At 41.3% G+C, this 25726-nt stretch overlaps 1 protein-coding gene across 1 annotated transcript in view; it reads left to right on the top strand.

Annotated features, from left to right (window-relative positions):
* PLCH1 (phospholipase C eta 1) overlaps positions 1–25726 on the top strand; it is a 72233-nt gene that overhangs the window by 30668 nt on the left and 15839 nt on the right. Inside the window, exons 4-12 of the mRNA XM_075716350.1 lie at positions 6–135; positions 2912–3082; positions 10077–10170; positions 12846–13049; positions 14626–14746; positions 16269–16440; positions 19322–19429; positions 21703–21864; positions 24619–24690. Coding sequence (XP_075572465.1) covers positions 6–135; positions 2912–3082; positions 10077–10170; positions 12846–13049; positions 14626–14746; positions 16269–16440; positions 19322–19429; positions 21703–21864; positions 24619–24690 — 1234 coding nt within the window. The remainder of the gene's footprint in view (positions 1–5; positions 136–2911; positions 3083–10076; positions 10171–12845; positions 13050–14625; positions 14747–16268; positions 16441–19321; positions 19430–21702; positions 21865–24618; positions 24691–25726) is intronic.

Genomic DNA, 25726 nt, shown 5'->3' with positions numbered 1-25726 from the left:
TGCAGCTGGGTCAAACAGACCTTTGAGGAGGCTGACAAGAATGGAGATGGCCTGCTGAATATTGAAGAGATCCATCAGCTGATGCATAAACTAAATGTTAACCTGCCCCGCAGGAAGGTCCGGCAGATGTTTCAGGTTGGTGGCCTCTAACACACAGCGTTGTTGTGGTAAGATAGTGCCAGTTTTGGTCTATTTCTGGACAGATCCAGAATAGGATCTGCAAGTTGGGAGTTAAACTCTGTCCTTTCCAACACCTCACAGACCTTTTTGAAGTCTTTCCAAGTAGACAAAGATGCATCAGAACATTGTTTTAATAACAGGAACCACATAGAAGACAATTTATTAATATTACTTTTTCAGATGCATTATTGTTTTCATCTCTGTGAACTGAATTGTTCTATGCTGGCATTGATGGACAATGAAGTTACTCTGTTTCTATTGAAATCCTTTTTCATTTCCTTTACGGAAAATTGTTCAATAGAAGCTAGCTTTATGAAAGTAAATTTTTTTTTTTTGTAACAACTTCCTCTTACTTAGCCAGAATAAATTTTTTATTTCTGTCGCCCGAAAACAGTTACCGTTTTCCACCAGCCCTAGTGTTTACTGTAGGAAAGGAAGGATAAGCCAAGGATGTAATGGAGAGCAAAATAAAATTTTCTTAACTCTTCAAACACAGTACCAGCCAAAAGCTGGTTTGCTATAAAACATGGGGAGGTTCAAGAATCTTCTGTGGTCAAAAGTGCTTTATTTGTCTGGCATAAAATCTGCATTAGAGGTATGTCTATGGAGTATAAGTTACTCTCCAAAGACTCGAGAGTGTGGAAACTGGTGGGGTTGTGTTGCGGAGGTGAATTTGGGTTGTACTTGTTCCCGCAAATTAGAAATGTCATTTAAGATATGCAGTAGATATAAAGCGATTTAAAATCCCATTTGACACCACGTAGCTGGGAATTATTTTCTTCTCGGCTTACTTGCTGTGATCTGAGTTTATAGCTCAGATGACAGTAGCACTAACAAGGTGTAATGAAATGCAGCTCCCTGAGATCCTCGGGTTTTGCCGATATTGTTGACTGCTGCGGGAGAGGCAGAGTTGTGAAGCCATGTACTGAGAGGAAGAAAATGTAGTTCACTTGGCGCTTTTAAAGTGTCTAGTAATGAACTAGGGCATTCTAGCAACCATCAGCCTTTGTATAATCAGAGGCAACTTTTAGTTGAAAATTAACTGGTTTGCTTATTTTCATTTTGCTGCGGTTGCCTGTACCTGAGTTAATATCCTAGACCTTACAGGCATGGTTAAAGTTATTAAGGTCAAATATAAAAGGAGTGTTGAAGATTCGTTTACTGTTAGTCATTCAGCGCTCAATCCTAAAGGCTTTACCCCACCAGCAATGCATTGTGCTAGCAGTTTGTGGACTTCCAGGACTTAACGTGGGATAAAGGGAATGGCAGAGTAACTCTGGGACAAATCCTCACCCCTACATCTAGCTGCTCTGCGCTGTTCTTGCACTTGATCTGCTCCGGTGGTACGGTTTGCGTGACTTGGTGTTACAGTTTCAGACGTGGCACAAACAGCCCCCAGCCCGGGGGGGCACCTGTGGCTCCGTGGGGGTGGCCAGGCTTACGAAGCCGTCTGGGCGCAGAGTGTGGGGCTGCGGCTCAGCTGTGTGCACGTACGAGGAGTCACTGGTGTAAAGATTGGTTCCTGTTCTAAGAGGTGCTTCAAGGTTGAGTCGTTTGTGTGAAGGGAAGGTAAAACTGGATCCTTGGAAAGCAAAGCAGGCCAGAGGTGTGTTCCTTGCATGTGCTATTAGTCAAGCTCCTCTTCTACAGAAGTGAGGTTGGGCACCAGCTGGAAGAGCTTGCTTGAGAGGGAAGAAGTGATAGCAGGATGAGGACACCCTCCACCTGGAGACAAACTTGTAGTTGGTGTACCGGTGTAGAGACAAGCCAACCCGTTCAAAGCCGAGTCAGTGTTAAAAGGACTCTATGCAGAAGGAAGCACCATTTTTAACAGCACATGAATGGCAAGGGGGTTTACAACTACAGGGAACAAACATTATATACAGCTATGAACAAAGGACATTTTTCTTGGGAACAATAGCACATTCTAAACATTTATTTTGCTTTGTCTCCATTATCTGCTTACAGCCTCAAACTTAGCAAGAGTTGTAGCTTCCCTGAAGTTCGTTTTTCATGGAGACCTACATAATATTTGACAGCAGCTCTCCAGAATATATTCTTTGCTTTGAAAATCCAAAGCAATCCTCTTAGGCAGATGTTCACAGTAAAAACTTGTATTAACATGTGTTAAGTACTGTTTTCTTCTCTTCCTACCTCTGAGGATAAAAAAACCCTGCCACTAAGATTGGGGCCATTGGGCATGTATTTTGGTGTGGAATCTTACGCTGCTGCAGACTTGTCCCCCCTACAGAGTGCTGACAGGGGGCTGAGAGTGTTGCAGTTTGAATTAACATAAATTTGAGACTGTGATATTGTCCTGAATGTTTTCAAATGTCAGACTCTGTTGTTAGAGGAAGCCACAGGGTGAAATTATTATGTTCCTTGCTATGTTTTAATCCAGGATAACTGCAGGGCATACAAGAGAGTAACAGAGATCAGAATAAAGCCCAGGGTGAGCCTCTCTACACGGGAAACAAATTCAAAACTGAAGATGGAACTGAGACTTTCATAGGGAACCTGTGGCTTTAGTGTAGTAACTGTTTGCACCAAAAAATCCAATAGATGGTATTATAATTTTGCAGTTATTTTAGCCTACTAGGATTTGAGTCTGAACAGAATCTTGCAGACTAGAATTTATTAAATTTCTGTTCATGTACATAAATCCTGTTCTGCTTTGTTCTCTGGATTCACCTGTGTTTAGCATGCTTACCTGAGTGTCTTTGTCTCTTAGGAAGCAGACACAGATGAGAACCAAGGAACCCTGAATTTTGAAGAATTTTCAGTGTTTTACAAGATGATGTCCTTACGTCGAGATCTCTACTTACTGCTCTTAAGCTACAGTGACAAGAAGGATCACCTCACTGTTGAAGAACTTGCTCAGTTTCTAAAGGTGGAACAAAAGGTATGAGAATACTATGCGCCCATATATATGTACATAAAAATACATTAAAGCATAGGGAAAGAATTTTATGGGGGAACGTTTAGCTTGTGGCAGGGGGGAAAGAACGGATGTAACAAAAAGAAATCTAAACGCTTTATTGTTTTTTAAATGCTTGTAGAAAGAGTTTGAACTTTCTCAGACTCTGGTGGAAGAAAGGCAAGTGTAGGGCAATATGGTTAGTGTTTGTTAGTTTATAATGGCATTCAGGTAACAGTCACTTCTTAGTTACGGCTGATTATCTTCTGTCTTAACATGGTTGCTTTCTCTTGCATAGCTTCTCTGGATTGCTTATTGGTGTCGGGGTGGGGCGTTGATGTTTCCAGGAGATGCTTTTCATGAGTAAAGGTCTTGGCAGATATACCCTAAATTAGGATGGTGTATGATATATGTGATATGTTTTAAAGCTAGAAACACATGACAAAATAAGAAGAGCAAACTATGTAATACAAAGTGGGATATTGCAGCAGCCTGGCCAAGAGCGAGGTGTCCTGGATTCTATTCTTTTTTTTCCCCCATTCTGCCCTCTTTCCCAATTTTTCTTCAGGAAAGTCTGTTTTCAGGCATCATTCCTCACAGATGTGTGGGACTTGCACAAAGAAATTTCACGTCTGAAGGTTGCACTTCTAGGTTCAGGGAACCACAGGAATAGGCAGTGATAAGGAATTTAAAAAAAAAAAAAGGAAAAGAAGCATAAGTAACGTAAGAAGCAAAGTTGGGTCAAAATCGGAGATTTTCCCCAAATGTGCTTATGAGTGAACTTGCTGAACAAAAAAAAAAATCTCTAGCCATTCCTAAATATGTGGCTCCGGTGGAGATTTTCATGCCCGTCTTGAAAGAGACTGAATTACTACAAAAATCGTCTGCAGAGTGACAGACCCCTGGAGAGAACTTGGACACTGGACACTGAGGAGCACAGAAGGAACCTTGTGATCTCTAGGACTCTTTGCTTCTGGCAGTTGGTCCTGGGTTGTTTGCTCAGCCCGTGTGTCCTTGCAGAGTACCATTCCAAAACAACCTCCGGAATGTAAATGTTAACATCCAAAGCTACTGGAGCTTCCTGGGTATAGACGTTGTGTTTTACCTGCAATCGTTGGATAATCTCCTGTGCCATTCTGGGATCCTGCCTGTGATGACTGCTTTTTCCCAGTTATACCTAGCATAAAATGTCAACAGTCTGTGCTGTTTTGTTGCTGAATTTCCCCCTGTTGGCCATTGTGGCAATTCCCTGGCCTGTACAACTGCGGTTCTTCCTTCCTTCCCCCTTGAAACACTGAGCGCTATCACGTCACTGATCTCCCTGTGATAGCCTCAACACACAGATTCTTGCAAGCAATCTGGTCCTGGCAATTCTGCTAATTACAACTTTAAAGCACAAGATGTTTGTATCTTTTTCCCTTTATGCTAATGCCCTAAGTCTTCTGAGCTCACTGCTTTTTCCTTTGTTTCCTTTTTAATCACTGCCTTCTACTTGGGTGCCCTTCAGTGGAGCACCCTTGACAGCAGCAGCAGCAAGGTTGACACTGATGAGAAAGCAAAGAAGTGCTCCAGGGAGGACATGTTCACGGAGATGCTGAAGTGCTCAGGAACAGCGGAAGAGCAGTGGTATGAGAGGGCACCTGGGGACCTGGAGCAGGAAGAAAAACATGTGAAAGAGGCAGAAGAGCAGCCGTTGTGGCTGCACAAGGACGTTATGAATCTACCGATGCAGCGGAAAAAACAAGTTGACTGTCAAGTCTGGCATACTGCATCCTCTTCTCTGTCTACACACTACTCAAAATGCCGAATGTGGACAGGGCTATTGGCTACAAATGCTCTGCTCAATATTATTCCAAAAATAAACAATAAAAAGAGTAAAAGCATCATCTCCTGTAGATGAACCTCTCGGCAGTGTAGCTTAGAAGCACCTTGCACTTTCTTTGCCTCTTCCCTCTGGTCTTCCCACTATTAACAGTGTTAGAGCAGATTTACCCTTTACTGTTCTCGGAACACAGACGTGATAACAATGTCCTCGGGTAAGGCAAGATTGCCTTCAAAAGCTGATAATGGTTCAAATCATAATGCAGCTCTCAAGTGCCTTCAACCAAACGGCATTTCATTTTTGCTGTTGTCTGGCTGCTTGCAAATCTGTGGACAGTCTGTCCAACTCCATCTGCTACTCTTTTGGCAAGACTTTTAAATATTCTGCAGCCTGAGGACAGAACAAAAGGGGTTTGGGTTTTGTTGTTAACTTGCTACGCTGGCTTCTTTTTTCAGGAGAGCTCCCTGTTGCCTTCACCGCAGAGCTTGCGAATCAGGTTATTTCCACTTAGGTGCAGTTAAACTCAGCTCATTGCTATTGAAATTGCAATCATATAGCTTTAAATGTCAGAAGAGCAGAAATTAGGCTGGTTTCCTGGAAGGACTCCTGGTCCTGCAGTCCTCTTAGCAGAAGTAGCCATGAGGGAGGAACATCCCTGGATGTCCAGTCACGTCTGCATGCCTGAGGATTGTCCCTATGGGAGTGCCCTCTCCTAATAAACAGTATCAATGTCTGAGTTGGTCCTCCCCAAAAACTGATCTCCTGCTAAATGACGGATTGCTTCCACAGCAGGATGTCCAGGCTCTTCTGACTGACAGAGCTTGTCTCGTACTTGTCCTTGGGTAGTGGGGCATGGGTGAAATAGGCTCTACGAACGTAGTCTTCCCTGTTAAGGAGCAGCTTTGTAGTTGCTGGCCATTTTGGACCTGCATCATAGAGTGAATGGCCTCATTCTGCCCGTGCTTTGGGCGCCCCATAGCGATGCTGCCCTGCGTTCGGGTGTCAGCCAACCTGCGGCTCTGGTCTGATTGCTGCCTGTCCTCCCCTCCTCCTTTCTGCTGTATCCATATCACATCAAGTGCCTTTATTTCAGTCATAGCAGAGACCTCTTCAACACTTGTGCTGATGGTTTTATGCAATTATAAGGCTGCTTTGGTGTTACAGACCTGCAATGTTTAGTTTTGGTTTTCTGAGGCGAGGTTTCCCATGTGCCTGCTTGCCACCTGCTGCCTTACCATGGATCAGTTACTTTGCAATACAGTTTTCATCTGTCCTGAGAAAAAGGACAGCCCGCTGAGATCTTGCCTCCAGCAGCGTTCTCTGCATGCTCCAGGAGAGTGCTGCATATTGTATGAGGTGCCCTGTCATACTCCCGAGTGATGGGAACCAGATGGAAATGGTAATACCACGCCATCGTATTGGTACCAAACCAATATCTTCTAAAACGGCTGCTGCCGTACGCAGCCCAAATGAGACTGGTGGCAAAAATTAATGCCCCCCCGACTTTAATTGCACTGAAGAGAAAGTAATTTTGTAACAATTACACCCTCAGAACATGCACATATAATTATGTAAAGCTTTTCCTTAATTATTCAATATGGGCTAGTGCATTTTGAGTTAAGCCTGCTTGAGAGGGTAAGTTTACTCTTACTACTTGTCAACACTAATTATACAGTATCACAGGAATAACTAGTGATGCAGTGAATGGTGAAAATATGACAAAAAGTGCTAAGAAGTGGGGATTAAGTATGCTTTTAGGAAATGAATGTTTTGAAACATCTATACCTGCTTTCTTGGAAGCAGTTTTAAAGGGATATAATGAGACAGTATATGCCAGGGCATGTAGGTATATGTTAGGCTGTGATCTGAAACAGTGTGTACTGAAGGATATCAGGAACCAGTATCCCAAAAGGAAATTATAAGAATATCAGTGTTGGTACATGGACTTCGAAAAGAGGAGAGACTGTGGAGCTTGTTAATATCAGACAAGGAAGATGATACCAGGTCATCGTGCCTGATCAATCCTTGCTGTTTTCCACAAAAGCCCCTTATTGTGGCAACACAAACTCTCAACCAGAAAGCAAGCTGATGCCTTCCTCCCTTTCTCATGCTTACACAAAAGGATAATCAATATAACTGACCTATGTGCTGACTTGGTATGTCATGACATCTTATATCGACATCTTGCACTGAAATTGGAAGAATGTCTTTGCTTTGATTATTTATATTTTGATTTTTCTTATGGAATCATTAACTATGAACAACTAAAGCCTAGACCGTTAGAGCACTGTTGACATGCTGGTGGGTTGGCACCCTGTCTTCAGCATTGCACTTCTTTTCTAACTTCTCCTTCCTTTTGTTCCTAACTTCTACTTTACATTCCTGTCTCTTGTTTCCTTTCCCATGAGAATGGGAAATGAGAACAATTCCTATTCTTGGCTTGTGGGCCTTTGACAGAAGAGGGCTCTCCTGTTACCTGGCACTGCAGTGCACTGCAGCTTCAAATGGCATTAGATTTTTGGCAATAGGTTTGTCTGACCTGCTTGCAGTGAGATTGGTGAAATCAAAAGTACTTTCCCTCTTCTTTCTCATATTTCTACACTGAAGATTAGGGAGAATGTTGCTTCTTTGTAGTTTTGTAGGATCTTATTTTAGGAAAATGAATTGGTAGTTCATTTACTTAAAACCCAAGGTCTTAGTGGTTATTCAAAGGCTGATAATCTTTTAAAGAACATATCTGCATCAAAATTAAAGCTTTTAACGAGGAATATAAAAAGTAGCCATGTATCCAAGAGATTTTGGAAGCTCCACTATTGACCATCTTCAATAATCCATTTATCTGAATATTCAGTCATCAATAATGATCGTTACTATTTGATATTATTTTTAGCAGAATACTTTAAAAATTAATGAAGACAAACTTAAATGAGTAGCCTAAGTCGTCGTCTCTCAAGCTACAGTTAAAAAGCACAAATCAGTGGATTTTTCCCTAGCAGATGCAGCTTTGGACTAGATTAGACATTTTTGTTCCTAGAGCACACAAGTACCCTGCTACTCAGCCATCAAGGAGCCATGTAGGATAATGAAAAAGTTAATTCCAGCCAGCTTGTGCTGAAGAAGGGCCTGCTATGAGTAGTGTTTGCAATCAAACAGCAACATCTACTTGAGCTGGGATAATCAGTTATTTTCTCTACTGAATTGTTCTCATTCCTATCATCCTGTGTAATTCCTGCAGGCGTCTCATATTGTTGGCTTAGCTAGGAGATACAAATAAAACGTTTCGAGAAGCAAATGGGCTGAGCCGTGCTTTCCCTGTGCAAGAGAAAAAACAGAGGGAAGGATGCAGGAGAGAGAGGCTGGAAAATATCTCCAAGTTTTTCAGCTTGAGTCACCATACGAGTTGAACTGCTCACTTGCTTGCCTTCTGCTACCATACTTCTGTTGTTGACATATCTAGTTTTTCCCCTCTGGTAATTTTTCATACTTAGGCTGTAGCCTTTTAGGTGCTACGAGATATGGTCAGCCATGTGTATTGGGTTTGCACGGCAAGGTTTTGTAGCGGGGGGAGGCTACAGGGGTGGGTTCTGTGAGAAGCTGCTAGAAGCTGCCCCCATGTCCGATAGAGCCAACGCCAGCTGGCTCCAAGACGGACCCGCCGCTGGGCAAGGCTGAGCCCATCAGCGACGGTGGTAGTGCCTCTGGGATAACATAGTTAAGAAAGGGGGGGAAAAAAAACCCCCAAAACTGCACAACGGCAGCTGGCTGAGAGGAGAGAGAATATGTGAGAGGAAGAGCCCTGCAGCCACCAAGGTCAGTGACGAAGGAAGGGGCGGAGGCGCTTTGATAGAGCTGCTTTGGGGGGCACCTGGCATCCAGCCAGGCTCAACCCACCACACCATGGCACCCACGTTTCTTAGGAGGAGCTCAGCGCTTGGCAGGATCAGGCCCTTAGAGAAGACCCGATCGAGAGAGTCAACCGACTTCTAGACGATTTCCACATAGCTTGAACGCCAATGCTGGGAATACTGAGCTACGGGACATAATGGAAAGCGCAAATTCATCAAAGGCTACAGGCAGAGCAGAGTAAATGGAATTGGTTTTGCCATCTGAAGGAGAATTCCAGTAGTAAGAGAACAGTTCACAGAGGGACCATTTTCGGATTTAAACAATAAATATTGTGTAATCTGGAGGACGACTAACCTCACTCCTGCCTTTGCCTGAAGCAGTCATGTTAACAGAGATGACACGCTATTTAAGAGAGGGGACTGCATGTTCCTTTACTTCCAGACTGCTCCACGTGTCAGGGTGTTGGAGCTGACTTTGGCAAAGGATGCAGAGTACAAACAGTAAACAGGATAATGGTACAAAGCAGCTGCCAAAGGTTTTAGTGTCATCTTTGCCATCCTGTGATATTATTAGTGGAGGAAATAAAACACACCTAATCTTAGTTTTCACCTTGGTTCCCTACAACTTAAGGGGCGCAGGGCTGAGAAAAGATGAGACGAGTGATGGAGGCTACTTCTTTTCTTTAATTTTAGAAGAAATATAAGCACATGGTGATACTCTGGCCCCACTAGTCAGTTAGGACTTCAATTGTCAGCTACTTGAAGCTGATGACAAAACTTATTTGTTTCAGAAGAACTGCTGTTTTTCATTTGAGAATCTAATTATTTATCTCATAGCCTGTGTATTATTGTGAACTCTCTTGGAAGTAATGAAATTACAGAAGTGGAAAATGCATGGAAATTAAATCAAACGCTGCCAAATCTTTTTGCATGTCTAAGTAGATTATATTACAGAATATAACTTCATAGTTCTCATTTCAGCACTATTGCCCAGTACAATTATTAAGTGTGCTTCACAGCTAATTTTCATCTTTAAACTAAAATGACACAGCTTTTAAGTGACTGCTACCTCTCACTCCTGTTTTTCTCCTCAAAGGTAAGAGCCGTGAGGCTTGTGCAGCACTGACAAAAATCAAATCAAAATCTTAAAGTCCTTTTACAGTGGTGTTACTGACTGTCCTATTCATATTTGACTGAACTCAATGTTTGATCATAAGGTTTTTCAACTGGACGCAGAAGCCTAAGGTAGATTTTTACATGCTGGTGACATGGTATTAAAAATAAGTGTGCCAACACTCTCGTTTTTGTGCAGATGAATAATGTGACGCCAGAATATTGTCTTGACATCGTACAGAAGTTTGAAGTATCAGAAGAAAACAAGAAGCAAAATGTTCTTGGGATTGAAGGTAAAGTTGTTGATTTTGAAATTAGTTTTGTCTTGATACACTGTAGAGGAATAGAAAAGCTTTAGCAGCATTTTGGTGTAACATAATATTTGACTGCGATAGAAAGTTACATAGAAGATCAGCAGTCAGCAGCGTAGCTGCATTTTTGTGAGACATGGGAGAGATGAGAGTAGGTGAGGTGAATTAGCAGCTGGTGTTACACAGCGATACATCGTAGCTGTCATACACTAATGTGAATGCCTTAGGCTTGCGTGAATTTATTGCTAACTGTGTATTTATAAAGCATAAACATAAAACATGCTATCCTATGTATTTTATACTATAGCCTGTTCTAACTGAAGCAGTAAAAGCAACGTTTTCATTTCGCTTTGTCTCTGTAGATCTGGGATTTATGCTTATGTGAAATAAAATATGGATAGTTGCATGTTCTTTGGGTTTTAATACCTTATTCACCTTGTTTGCTAAAGCAATTGTAAGTGGTATATTTATTCAGAATCCAACTCAGTATCAAATCAAAATCTGAATTGGAACAAAATAGATTAAATACTGTAGCGTGATAATTTGCCCAGAAGATAGCTTTCATGAAGCAGCATAATTCACATGGTGATTTTGGGCAGGGGGGAGGAATCTTCCTCCACATGGTACTTAAATCCTGCGTATGGCCTCCCAGATCTTAAACAAGCTTGCGGTGTGACCCAGGGCACTGCACTTAAACTGAAATAAGGAAAGCTGTGACATTTAAAAAAATATTTCTGAAAGCATTTCTGTTCATTTTAATCTTACTGCTGCTGCTTTTGTGTTTGAGTTGCTTTCAGGGTTGGTATTGTTTGCACTATCCTTTGGAAATATCTTGCATTTCTCATTCTCAAAGGAGGTATTTTTAAAACTTTCTCTGTTCGATGCTGCTCTGATTTACAGGGTTATAAACCAAGTACCATCTTCTCACATAAACTTGCAGCACAGAGAAGACAGGAAACTAGAGTGGCATTGGCTGGCTGAGTGAATTGGCTGCTCCCTGTGCTGCAGTGCAGCCTTTGGGGGGCTGCTGCCTGCTCTGCCTGGTACCTTCAGTGGGAGCAGTGCTTGCTTACAGCAAAAGAGTGGCATCGGGACAGAGCCCAAGTGTCAGCAATACGCTCAAAAAAACCATTTGCTTCCACCTCAGGATGTCAGTCTGGCTTCTGTTTCTGTCCTGTGATCTGTATAAATTGTCAGATCTTTCTTCAGCTGTGGTAGGAGGGTGTTCTTTTCTTTTGTTCCTGACGCTGTTGCTACCTTCTGAAGATTGCTTTTCAACTTGGGACCCGTGGGGCATCAACAGCAGCACAAACTCCTGGCAGATCTGCAGAATGCCAAACCTACGCTCTTGCAGGTGTTTTATCCTACGTCTCTTCTGCTGCCCAGTAGTTGAGGGATTTCCTCTGCTTCCTCTTATTTACAAGACGTCACACTTGCGATGGAGCAGAACAGGATAGCTCTTACCTGTTACCATCACAAGGGTCCGCTGAGGGAAGCGTGGTGCGCATCTCAAATCCTTGGCATCTTGCTGAACGCGAGGCTTCCACCTACCCAGCTATATTCCTCTAAGCGGGTCATTCGTCCTCCAAGGCACAGTTCAGCATCCCAGGCAATGCGGACTGATGCTGCCTAAGTATTTGACCCAATTTCTCTGTTATACTGATGCTTTAACAAGAATCAAGAGCGGGCAGGGGATACCAGTTTAAGAAGGAGAAGGAGGAGGAAAAGACAGGTTTTCGAACAGGAATGACTTGTGGTTTAGCTGCATACTGTCTGTTTGCAGTAGCATCTAGATGAAGAGATCATTTTTATCTCACTGAACAATTGTGAGGGAGAGTATTTTCTTCCACTGATTCTAACAAAACCAGTGACACCTCCTTCTGTTCCCCTTATTGGCAGAGTAGTTTTGTCTGAACTGCAGAAGGCAGCCTGAGCACACTTGCCTTAGTCTGTGCACTGGATGTGGTGTAGGGAGCTTCTCCAGGGTTTCAGAGAATTTTCACATCTGCATTTTTGTCATCTGCCTCTTTTGAGGGTCTGAATGAAACATCGGTTCTGAAAATAGGTTGGGCAGTGGCTGTATTGATCTGTGGGGTTTTACAGTCATCTTACATAGCTACTATTTGTTATTTTTATGCTTCCCTTAGAATCCTACTTTCTTCTTTTACTATTGGTTGTAAATTAGTTTCTGAAGAGGCTTAGCTCAATGTCATGTTTTGCAAATGCTTGTTAATATTGTCTTTTTTTTTTTTTTTTTGGCAGTCATAAATGTGTCTTTCTAGATTATATTTCCTTCTTTAGTTCAAAGCTGTTTGAAAACATGTCTGGGGACAAGGGTTGGATCTTGGGAATGTATTCTTCTCAAAGGTGTCAGAACTTCCATAGGCTTCAAAAAGAAATACCTCTGTGTGTGTGCCAGCTGTGGACTGAGTCTGTGCAGCCTCTTCAGTTTGCGGGGAACCAGGCAAGCCACAGACAGCAGTTAATACGCTGAAAACACGGAGTACAGGAAGATTAATCCCTGCTATGTGATTCAGTAGTTTTGGAGACACGAGTTAGCACTGACAAGCATAAGCAGAGGAAAGTGTTAGAGTGCAAATCGTTGGCTTGGTAAGATATACTGCATCCGTGGCAAAACTGTTTCTCTCTCTTCAAAGGTTTCACCAACTTCATGCGCAGTCCTGCTTGTGATGTATTTAATCCACTGCATTGCGAAGTGCATCAGGATATGGATCAACCCCTTTGTAACTACTTTATCGCTTCGTCTCACAATACGTACCTGACAGGAGACCAACTGCTGTCCCAGTCCAGAGTGGAGATGTATGCACGAGTGCTGCAAGATGGTTGTCGGTGTATTGAAGGTATATTTTCAGTGTAACTTGCTGGTTGTGAGAAGTATGATGGATATTTCTTTTAAGCGCAAAGTCAGTGGCAAACTCAAAGCGTTAATGGTTTGCTGTCTGATTAACTTCAGTGGTAGACTTCTGTTTTCTAGCAGTCTAAACAGGGATTTTTCTATTGGGAATGACCTTCTTGGACAAACTTCATAGACACCACTGTTTTCTCCTGCTTGCTGCTGCGTTGTTATGCTTTTCTCAGTCAGTGCAAGTTTTCCGTTGTCCCATGCTTATGTGAAGCATTTTTTTTGTTGCACAAGCCCCAGTAAAGCAGTGGGCAGGCACCTATTTGGGGCCCTGCAGTTCAGCAGAGCAGCCCTGGTTGTTCCGCTCTGTGGTTCCCCTGTGCTGGAGGTTACCGCTTCACAGGAGAGCTTCCTAATCCTCATTGTTCAGAATGAGCTGAGCCAGCAAAAACCTTTTTGTTTCATAAGCTGAATGGGAAAGCAGGTGTTTGCATATGCAGTTCCTCCTGCGGATGCAAAGGGAAGATGAAAAGTGCCTGTAGGAGGAGGACAGGTGAGCAAACAGTGCCTTCTATCAGCACAGCTGTGTTTCTATTTCTGTCACCATCTTAAGGCTGAGAAACTTGGTTTTGGTCTGCCGCAATAGAGAGGCAGCATGCCATTTCATTGCCTGGATGCTGGTGGAAGAAAACGAGATGCTGTTTGTCTCATAGCTTGGAGATTGCATTGGATTCTTAAGTTCTGCATGATTTAAATAATATCAAAACATAGGTATTTTTCTTTTCAAGATTCTGGGTGGAATAAAGTCTTGACAAATTTAAACTCAGTATTATTTTTTATGACTAGTATTACAAAACTCATCTCTGGAAGAACAATTTGTCTGAATTTAAAAATTAATTAGAGAAAGTGGACCTGAGAAAATTGGGTGGTCTATCACTGTACTTTCCCTTCTGCAGGGAAGTTCACTAAAACGCACAGTAGTGTGTTAGTTTGCTTGACCTCAAAATCATTGTAGATACTGTACAGCCTAGGTAATAGCTCTGTAGCTTTCTCTGTGTGAAGTTTTTAGCTTCCTGTAGAGGCAACAGTAGTGACAAGTTTGGTGTAAATCCAAGGTACAGTAATTCATTAGCAAAAGTACTACTGTCCTACATTCTACATGTGATAGATTCGATGCCACTCTTACTATAGTAAGTTATAAAACTGCAAGTTTAATTGGGAGTGGAAAAAGACTAAATTGTTTTTAAGTAGTTTGTCTTCAGAAGCAGAAGCTGCTTTCCCAAGAGATAGCTGTAAACATTATTTGACCTATTACACCTTTGTAATTTTATATATGAGGAAAAAACCTCGGTTTAATACAAGGGGAAAAACAGTTTTAGGCTGCAGATTTCTCGTTTGATATGAGACTGTCTTGTTAGTCTTAACTCAATTGGTAGGCCATAATAGATTGAATGCAACTTGTTGACAGCTGCATGGTTGAGTAGTGTACATGAGTTCTGCTGGCAAGCAAGACCAGCAGAAATGTATAAGATCATGGGCATCTCTTAATGCATAGCTTTTTTTTGTCTTAATAGTGGATTGCTGGGATGGTCCAGATGGAGAGCCGGTAGTGCACCATGGCTATACTCTTACTTCTAAAATACTCTTCCGTGATGTGGCAGAAACTATCAATAAATATGCCTTCATCAAAAATGAGTAAGTGTAGAGTCAGTTCTGTAGCTACACCTGTCTGTTTTGTGTAGTTAATCCCATGTCAAAATCAACAATCAACATCAGGAAGCATGTATATTCCTTTAAACGTGTTGAGAAATTATAAAGTTGATTCTGTTCCCCTGTTTATTGCCTGAGTCATATTTATTGTTCAACTGCCTGAGCTCTTTCCATCAATCAAGTTAGAAAGTTCCACCTAAGTTAGAAAGACTTGTCATGCACTGTAAACTCAGTAATATTTTGAACAGTGTGAGACCATTGAATATCTGCAGATTATTTCGGTCCTTTGTTTGAACAGAACTTCCCACTCATATCCACAGGGAAATTCTCCTTAAAAATCAATACTGTAATATTCTCTATCTGAAGAAAATACCTTATTTCAGTAGGAAAATTGAAAAGCTGTCTCATACATAGTATGAGGAAACACTGACATGTGGGGTAATGTTCAGATTCTATTCTGTTTGCCATGGTACTGTATAACAGTTTATTATGAAAATCATGGATTTTATCCCTATATATAAAACAGTCTCAAATCATGAGTGGGGTATAGAATAGTGAGTAGTTTAGAGAGAATAAAGGGAAAGTGCTTACTTCTCTTTATTTAAAGAAGAAAAAAAAATTGACCCAACAATGGGCATATGGGGGGGAACACAAAAAACCTGAGCCCAAAAGTTTGGTGTTATTGATTAGAAATAGGAGCTGGTGAATTCAAAACTAAAAGATGTGGTTCTTCATTTGGTGTGTGGTTGGGCTCTGGTGTTCCTCGCCAAGGGATTCTGGAGCTGCCGAGAGTTTAGAAAACAACTGGGCAAATTTGTGGGAGAAATGGGCTGTTATATACAGAAACAAGGTCTTTAGCTCAATAAATTGAGCTGCAAATTCATGGAGCCTGGGACAGTATTCTGGCAAGTATTGCCAAATAGTTCTCCTTCTCCAGAGTCTGGGCATCTTCAGAGATTTGGTCTCACTCACTGTAGCTGCGCTTATTAAGGCAAAGGCAGATCGTTCATGCAGCTGTCAATCTTCGGAAGATGAACAGAGAGGAGTTAGCAATTCCTTTGAATCTGTTGATTTCAAAATGCTTTTCTCCAGGAGCCGCTTGCTGATCACTTACAGCTAATGAAGACTTTGTATGTGGCTTGCAAAGGAATACTGTAACTTCTGCTCAGCTGCATAGAACAAAAAGACTTTGTGTTGCTGATGCGCTTTGTTGCAAGTTTCTCTGTGCCTCACGCTCAGTGAGCATCGGTTTCAAACTTTGTCACCCCGTGCGCTAGTGGGTAGGGTTGGAGGGGGAGGGCAGAATCACCTGCAGGGACTATCTGAGAGATTCTGACAGAGCAGGGATTTGGGAGTTCATGCGCAGAGTCCTTCCTCCCAAAGTGAGTTTGTTTCCAGACTGCTGACGATGCAAAAGCAAAGTGCTTAAATCAGTTTATGTGGTAAGCTGTGCACGTCTTCTCTCTTAAAACAGAGTTTTGAAAATGTCTGGGGGTTTTGTTTCTAGGTTTCCAGTGATACTGTCTATTGAAAACCATTGCAGTATTCAACAGCAAAAGAAGATCGCTCAGTACTTGAAGGAGATATTTGGTGACAAACTCGACTTGTCATCTGTAATCACTGGAGATTCCAGACAGCTTCCTAGCCCTCAAAATTTGAAAGGGAAAATCCTAGTGAAGGTAACTTGCTGCTGGTGGCGTGTTCAAAATGCAACAGAAGTCAGCATGTGATATTTATCGTAGATTTTCTTTGGCTTTGGAGAACCAGTTCAGCAGTACCATGTGGAATAGTACAGGTGCACTAAGTGAGTTAAAATTCTAAGCTTTTCAGAGACGTTGAAACAGAGTTTACCTTGAACTTGGCAAGTGTCCCAGAGTATTTCTGTAAGCGTTTAAACAGGGAGGAGATATCAACAGCATTGGAAAGAAAATTCTTTCTATTTCTTAAGCATCTTGTCTGAGAGGCTTAAAGTCAGAGGTACTTATTTTTAAATCTTAGCACCAAGTCAGGAGAGCAGAAAAATTACATAAAATGCATCATTATGAGTAGAAGGAACTGTGACACAGTTATCTGAACCTGACATTTTATCTTTTTTTTTTTAATTTGTCTGATTCATTATTAGTGGATATAGTTCTGTATGGTTCATATCCCTGTAGTATCTAAACATTATCCTACAGTCCCTCCTTGGACAAAGTATTTTGGAGTAATATAGAAGTGTCTGAAAATTTCTTGCATTTTCTTGCATTTCCCCCTCACCCTGCTATAAGCAGTAGTTCATGGAATGAAACTATTTTCACGGTTCATCAGCTGTGTTTATGAAAGAAGAGCACTTCAGAAGGTGGCCGTAAGGAGCAGTGAGAGCGGAGGCCCTTGAGCACTGTGGTTAGTGTTGTATGCAAGATTAATTGTTTGAGCCTCTCGGTATAAATGGATTTGCTCTGAAAGGAATTTCAAAGACCAAGATGGATATAACAAGAAAGAGATGCAAGGCAGACCTTTGAGAGGATGATTAATAGAGTTGTGGCTTATTAGATTGTCTAATTTACTTTGACACGGGGGCAATTACTTTGCTGTGAGCTCTTGAAATGCTGTTTTTTTCCCCTCTAACCTCTGTATCCAGCTGGCTACAAGGGTTCACAATTCCGGTCTGACGTTTGTTTGAACATATTTCAATGTATAGTACAGAGCTGACTCTGAATTAGAAAACCTTTGAGTGCTCAACTGTGATTTTGAATTTCACTGAATCAGTTTTCTTGTGTAACTGCTAGTTAATGAACTATGCAAGCATGTAGTGTAGGTGTTTTAGGGAGTCAAACAAAAGTGTGTGTAATGTCAGTCATGCGACAAACCCAACAAACCTGGCTTGAAAATACTGTGTCAATGCACAAAAGGCAAGAGGGGTGTGGTACTGTGCTGTTCTTATGTGAACTTTGGAGCTGATCTTCCTAGCACATTTGAGTTTGTAACTTTAGTTTGATTCTTCAGCTGAAACCCTGTGAGTAGTTACAGAATGGTGTGGAGCTGAGCTAACATTTTCAGAATGAGGAACACTGTTTTAAGCATCACAGTGTCTTTTCACAAAGCCCTGTCTCCCATCTCCTGCTCGATGTAAGCAGCCCTGTTGGAAAAGGTGAAATCGTATTTAGGAATCAGCACCTTGTTGAGAAGTAAGCCAGTTTCTCATCTTTTTGCTATTATTTTGCTCTGTTTTATACATTTTCCTTTGAAACGCAGTATTGATTCATTAGCCAAACAATTTCCAGTAATGGCATAATTTTCATCTTGCTAGTGTATACAAAGATTTGTTTAATTCTAATAATACTCATGGGTTTAAACCAGTATAAAGGTGCCAGTGTGAAGTGAATTTGACCCCCTCATTAGTAGGGCAGCATTATTAATTTCAAAATGCAGTCTATAAATCAGTCTTCTTCATTTCTGCAGAAATCTAAGTGCAATTTTTATCTACCTCTGTCACTTACGAAACAAGTAGACTGCAAACATTTCTGCAGTCAGTGAGGAAGACCCAGAAGTAATAACACAAAAGTTTAATAGGTGATTTATTAAGTAGCAGAAGGTAAAGCAAGAAGCAATGGTCATAAGGTACAGCTTGGGAGGTGCAGACTGGATGCCAGGAAGAGCTTTTTCAGCTGTGGGTAGTGCAGTATGGGAAGAGGCTGCCCAGGAGCTGGGAGAGCCTTCACCCTTGAAAGTTTGCAAGACTTGTCGAAGCAAAGCTCATCCAGAGCTGGTGACGATCCTTCTTTAGTGGCAGGCTGGACCAGAGACTTTCAGAGGTCCCATAGCCAACATTTCTAAGGTTCTGTGGTTGGGCTTCTCTACAAGTGATCATACAGGAGAATTCAAGATGAAGGTTCTGGAAAGGATAATCGATCTGTTAGAGCCTGGTTAGTTGGTTGGTTGTTTTTTTTAACCAGAAGTAGCCAATAACCTCTGTTTGCTCACCACTCTAATCAGATGTTGGAAACTAGACACGGAATTAAAGTAGTTCCTTTCTAATGTAGGTATATGACATTCACAGTGCTGGATTAGCAACTAATTTTGGATTGCTGACTACACTCTTGCATGAGCATGCAGTATTAAAATAGGCTTTACTGCTTCCTTTGTGTTGGTGGCTGCTTGCAGTGAGTTCTTTTGTGTCTGCATTTACCGTTCTGATGAATAACCTGTAGTAAAATCTCAGCTTCTGATTTTTTTGGGTTTTATTTTAAGTATACAACAGTCAACTTGCTAGGAGTAAGCCTGAAATATCTGGGAGTCAACTCAAAAAAAATCACTTGCTGGCTTGCTCCAGAGATGGGAGGTGGTATGCTTTTTTGAAAGAGCTTGCAAAGATCTTTCAGTAACAAACTCTTCCAGAGATATTTAAATTACCACCTGTGATAATCTGGAGCCATTTTGCATGAGACCCTCTGAAAAAGAATTCTAAACTCTGGTCACAATTTACATAAGGAATAGTTGAGGAGTGGGCTATTTTGGCCTTTGTGCTAAATAACACTGACCATGTGTGCATTTATTGTGAATATTTTTCCCTCGTTTTAGGGTAAAAAGTTGCCATACAGTCTTGGAGCAGATGCTGAGGAAGGAGAAGTTTCAGATGAGGATAGCGCTGATGAAATTGAAGATGACTGCAAACTAAAGCCCTGCTATGTACGTGCATATACACAGTTCCCAGAACTGTTACATCACTACATTTCTTACATGCGTACTCCATGATCCTACTTACAGTTGTTAGCAGATTAGATTTTTTAACTTTGATTTCTAAGTCAGGTCCTTAAGATACAGAGTTACGTAATTCCACATTTAGATATGGAATTGCATTGTTTGGAAATGCACGCTTTGTCATTTAAAACCTATAAATAACACATTTAAGTACTTTAGATACACAGGACTGAAAACATTGATGCCAGCACTATAAGCATGCCGGACTTTTTTCAGATACAAATGTGTAGTACTCAAAGCAGTGGCATGATGGAATTGCTACACAATTTCTAGATATGAAAGGAGACATAAATATGAAAAAAAATTGAAGTGTAAAACAGCGTTTTCAATCCTTCTGTTTCTTATTTTTTGACACTGAAGATTGCTTCCTGCTCCCTTTATTTCTTACCTCCACATTTATTTTTCAGCTGTTAATTTTAACAACGCTTTTCTTTTTTTTTTTTTTTTTTTTCTAAAAACTGAAACTGGTGTGCAATGCTAATACATGTTATCCAGCAGGTGCTTTTTTACAGTCAGGAGGCAGCCTCGCTTCACCAGTTCAAACTTTTGAACAAAATAAATACTATCTAGGGAGATGCAGAAAGAATAGATCAAATTCAAATTAATATTTAGCAACTATAGTGTTTATCTCTACTTTTGAATGTAGTCTGGGGACTTTGCCTTGTTGCCATATGGAAACACCTATCTGTAGTTCTCATTAACTGGTTTTGGTTTGCATATTGGGCTTGTAATTTGTCTGTATCATTTGTGCCTGCTGTTAGCAACTGAAGGTTTTTCAGAATAGCTTGGGATTTGCTTTACAGGTAGGAGCAGTCCCCATCTGAACTGGTTCAGAGGAAGCGTATGTTTATGCCTGTTCTTCCCCTACCCTCGTGCTGCTAAAATGCTAGTGTCAGCAAGATCTTTTTGAGATTCAAGTACACCACACAGAAGGGCTGATTTGATTTGATTTGATTTCCCCCTGCCCCCTAAAATAAGCAAACCCCCTTTATGCTACTGGACAAAATCATGATTAATTCATTTCTTAAGTATTTAGAGGTTAGATTGCACTTGGATTTCATTCAACCCCTATGTTCCACAAGATAGTCTCATATAGAAGTACAGCCTTGCAGTGAACTCTTGAAGCATAGGATAAAATCAGCCTGCTCAGTGACTCAGAATGTTGTATTTCTGTTAGTATTTACTACGGAATTGGAAATAGTTGGCATTAACTAATTTATGAGGAAGCTTGAAGACTCCCAATCCCATAAATCTTTACGAATATGATTGAAGTACAGGTACAAACGTCCACAGGTGTAAGATCAGGAGGAAAAGTGTATATTGAATGAACATAACTCTAATTATGGGTATAGTAAGATGAGATAAGATTGCTCAAGCAGCTCTGTTATATATGTTATAATGCCTGAGCCATTGTTACGCGCTGTTCAATAGGAGCGGTCTGTGTAATCCACATGTGCTTCACAACACGGCTTGAGCACGTCTGATGAGATGATGCTTTCGTCAACAGAAAGACCTAAGACAAAATTTGGCAATCCTTAAAGCCAGTGCAAAACACAGTACATCTTTGGGGCTAGAGAGGGAACATGCTAGGCCAGAACAGTTGCTTTCCTCTCCTGTCTCTGGAGAGGTCTCACACCCCACGGACAGAGGAACGCTAGCTGCATGCTGTTGTTTTTTAAGATCCATTTTTATTTTAAGCGCCTTATGTAAGAGACTAGTTTGTGTCCATATAGTCCGTACGACTGTTGTTAACAGTAATTGCTTCCTCTGTCTTGCCATTTGGAGCAGGAATCTAATGATGCTTAGGTTGTCTGATATTTTGGAGGAAGTGTGTAAGTGCATTAGCTAGAATTCATGCCATCGCCTGAAGAGAAGGTCAGACTTGTGACTGTTTTGAAAGAAAGACCTAACACCGGGGCCAGGTTCTGGGGTGATCTACGTGATGGACCGTGCTTTGGTGAGGCAGGGTAAATTGTATGTCAGGACGACTAAAGAGAAAAAAAGAAAATGGAAATGGCAGTAAAAGCCACCAACAGAAAAGGCAAAATGAGGCAGGATTATGCAAGAAGCTTTTTCTTGCACAGAGAAAGGAAATGTTGGGAGCGCTGCCTGGCCTGAAGCGTGCGTAATGCTCCCTCAGGCTGTCCCAGGGGTGATGGACGTAACAATCTACTTTAACTGGATTTCCTAATGTCTTTCAGAGTAATGGTGCGACTGAGCACCAGGTGGAATCTTTTATAAGAACAAAACTGGAATCTCTGATAAAAGAATCCCAAATCAGAGACAAAGAAGATCCTGACAGCTTCACTGTGAGAGCACTGCTAAAGGCAACTCATGAGGGTTTAAATGTTAACCTAAAACAGGTACATGGGTTTTTCCTCTTTGCATGTTCTGTTGAATATTAGATAATGCAACGTGTATCACACATTTTTCTGATGAGAAAGCTGATAACTTGTGAACAACTTCTGAGAGTTTGTTTTATCCATATGAAAACTTGGAACTATTATTATCTAATGAGAGAATGTGAATGGTCAAATGTGAAGAGTATGTTGTTTCAATATGTTCTAATCTGGTTTATTCCTTGTAAGACTTGGAAGCAACTAATTCAGTAAGTAGCAATATTGCAAGCATGTGTCAAGCAATTTGGTTTGTGTCCACGTTATTGGGGAAGGATCCTTTTTCTGTTGCCTTAGTCCTACCAAGACTGGCCGTGATAACTGAAAGCGCTGTCTGCCTGTAATGCTGACGGCTGTTTTGTACGGCACTAAAGCACAGGATTCTGCTCCTACTGCCCTAAGCAAGGTTCTGTTTTTTCATGCCCAGACTGTTTTATATCAAGAACGGTATGTTTCTTTTTCCTTTTTGACATCAAACTATTTTTGTAAAACAGTAAAATGTATCGTAATTTTGAGTACCTCAATAGACAGGACCTTGAATGCATGCTTACCACGCTTTCACCTCAACCAGACGCAAACCCCAGTTATGTTAAATTACAGAGTGAATTGTTCTGGGGGGGATGTGCCTACTCTGTAACCGGTGTAGTCTTAAAAAAGTCAAGTACATGTAGCTCTGCTTTCTGCACATCTTCCCACTCCGTAGGGTTTATGTAGTTCTTGTCAATCCCTTTCTCCAAGGCTGGACCTGTGAGAGTTTTGCCTGAAGCCAGGCTTGACTACAGAAAACATATTCTACTTGTGCTGATGCTTGAGAAACCTGGTCAAAGCTGCATTGTGGTGGGAAGAGGCTGTAACAATGCAAAGGACGGAGCCGTCTGACCCAACAGAGAAGGGTTATTTTCAGACTGTGGCTTTGCAGTCTAAGAACAGAGTCAGCTTGCCTGTTCCCTTTGGCCTTCATGAGGTCGGAAAAGTGGGATTTCAGAGAGCAAACTCCCCGTGTTAGTAAATATGATCAGATATGAGCAATTTCAGTATTATTTTGAGTTAGAATAATTATATTTGGTTTGTTCTCTGGTGCCTGGAAAAATGGTTGACCCCTAGCTGGCATTGGAGGGGGCAGGGAGTTTCGTTTAAAGAACACAAATTTCCATAAGGTGTTTGTGTTGGATATGATGGCTGAGATTACCCATTACATGTCATTGACAGGACCAGAATACTGAAAATACTTCAGTAACGCAACTGCGTTATTCAAACATCTGTCAGTAATATAAAGTGATAGAATTTTCTAATTGACTTATTTTACATCGTTAAGGGACATTTAGAGATCTCTTTCCTTGCTGCAACAGTCCTGTGTGAAGACTGATTATATGTCACTGTTGTTTTCAAGGGTCTTAAAGTAATACAGAGCTGAACAAATAGTAAGTTAAAACAACTGGAAAATTAACTTTTATCAACCGTTGACCTAGATGGGAGAAAACTAAATTGTTAAACATTGTGATGGTTTGTCAATTCTCATTATCTAGCTTTGTTTGGTGGTGGTGTAAAGCTCTTTTCTAGTAGTTACTGTGTAATTGATGTACCAGAAAGGGGTCTGTTGGGAAATTTTTCTACTTTTTTGCTGGTTGAATCTCATTTTCCTTCACTTCGTCACTGATGTGCCTTTCATTTTCCCAAAGACTTGCTGTTATTGGGGGTGGGGGAGAAATTAACAATGCAAGTTTATGTACTCATCTCCGATGATTATCAAGTGGGGGTTTTTGTGGGGAGGAAGGCAGGCAATGTGTATGGCACTGTCAGTCAGGCCTGATACTAGTTTGGATTTGCTGTTGGAACTGTCAACTCTCACTTATGTGAGGGAGACAAGTACTTTGTCTGCTAAGGTTTCCTTAGACATTTTACAGAGACTTTCAGCCTGAGCTAGGAACAAATCTTTGAACGTAGATACAGAGGTTATTGACTTTCTTGGATCTGAAGAAACCATCTAGTGCCTTTATCATTATGATAGCCAGAAGTGAATTCCAACCCAGCACTGAACAGGGAATAACTCGAGTTCATAGGACTTGCTGAAACACTGGGGAACATTCTGCAGCACCTTTAGGTCTTTGTTTTGCTCTTTAGAAGATGAAGGGATGTGCTTTTCTGACAGAAAAAGCTAGACGCTGCCAGGAATTATCAAACTGATGTCTAGGGGCATGGTTATAAATGTGAAACTTGGACTTCAGGCTGCCTATGAAAAGTCCAAATTTATCTGTAGGGGAGATTTCCCCCCCCCCCCCCCCCCCCCCCTTTCCTTTGTGGCTATTTTCAAGTACACTTTCAAATGTTCTTGTGTTTTGTTGCCTGTTTTTGCTAGACTGTTTTTTCTACATGGTTGGTTTTTGTCTTGAGTGTTAGTGTTAATATTTTTCCTTACTGTTAGAGGATTGCTAAGATATCAAGTATATAAAGAAATGAGAAAAGTCTTGTAATGAGATTTTGGATTTCAATTTGTGTTCACAGATCAGTGTATTGTGTTTAGACTTTAACTCACTTTCATTCTCATGTGCAATCGCTATACTTTTGTAATAGTGAATCAGGGTGAGGTACTTAAAGTTGAAACTTATATAAGTTTCAACTTGTCTTAGGTTGAAACTATGTCTTTGAGATACTGTAGCAGACTCCTTAAAGATACTTCTGAAAGTATCTAGTCACACTTTTTATTGCACTCTCTCTGCACAGAACCTGGACACAAAAGAAGGTGGAAAGAAGTCTCATAGTCGATCATTAATGAGCAACTTCGGTAAACACAAGGTAAGTAAAACAAGAGACTCAGCCTGATGTTCTGGATCTGACAGCACTCTGGAGACACTGGTTATGTTTTATTGCTTGAGACAAGCATGGTGTGTGTGGGGGCAGTGAGGAAAGACTACATGATTACGCTTGGTATATTTATTGCTGTTCAGAAGAATATAACTGCTAGCAGTATGGAGAACCCTTTAAAGATGATCACGCAAACTCCAAAAAAATCTTGCCTGACCAAAAAGATCATCTTTACTAATGATGTGGAATTGCTGATTTTCTGACCAAACTTGCAGCAGCAGAAGAGCACTGTAGACAAATGCCTTGCTGTATGCTTGTTTTCAAACCTCTGTCCACGCAGTTGACAATGTTCCGTTCACGGTCCAGTTTTACCCTGTTTCATACCCTGACAGCGCCAGGCAGAGCGTGCTCTTACTGTCTTTCCACTTGCTTTGAGGGGCTGCTGTGACTGAGTACTGGCTCTGGGCTTTGTAAAAATGTGTTCTTTTCTGATCTCTTCATGGTTTCGCCTATAGTATTTATATTTTTGTGTAGGTGCTAGGTCAAATTATCTGCTTCGCTAGGTCTTCGCTGTGGTGGCTCTATTGAACCAAGCAAGATCTAATATAATTCAAATGAGTGTGAGGTTTCGTTTCACAGCTGGATAGATAGCAGCCACCAAAAGGGACAGTGTGCCCATGTTTCCTCCCGTTCCCATATCCTGATAAATGTGTTCCTGTCATCCGCCTCCCCTATTCCCACACTCCCACAGTGCCTCAAGGCTTGGATTTATTGAACGTGTAGCTTCAGCATGAGCCGATTCAACTGAAAGCTTCCTTCCTCCCAGAGTCAATTAGCAAATACCAAGTAAATCAGCAGATAGGCTTGTCGTGAGACACGCATACGGCAGGTCTGCAGCCGAGTGACTGCCACCAGCGGCTTCCTCTGCCCCCAGCCTGCTAGACACCTCCATTCCTCTTCAGTGCTGTCCATGGTGAAAGCTGCAGCCGAGCAGGGAGCACGTTCTGTAATTTATAATCTGAGCAGC

Source organism: Pelecanus crispus, chromosome 9 (assembly GCF_030463565.1).
Source record: "Pelecanus crispus isolate bPelCri1 chromosome 9, bPelCri1.pri, whole genome shotgun sequence".
NCBI lineage: Eukaryota > Metazoa > Chordata > Aves > Pelecaniformes > Pelecanidae > Pelecanus > Pelecanus crispus.
This window is presented reverse-complemented; position numbering and strand designations above follow the sequence as displayed.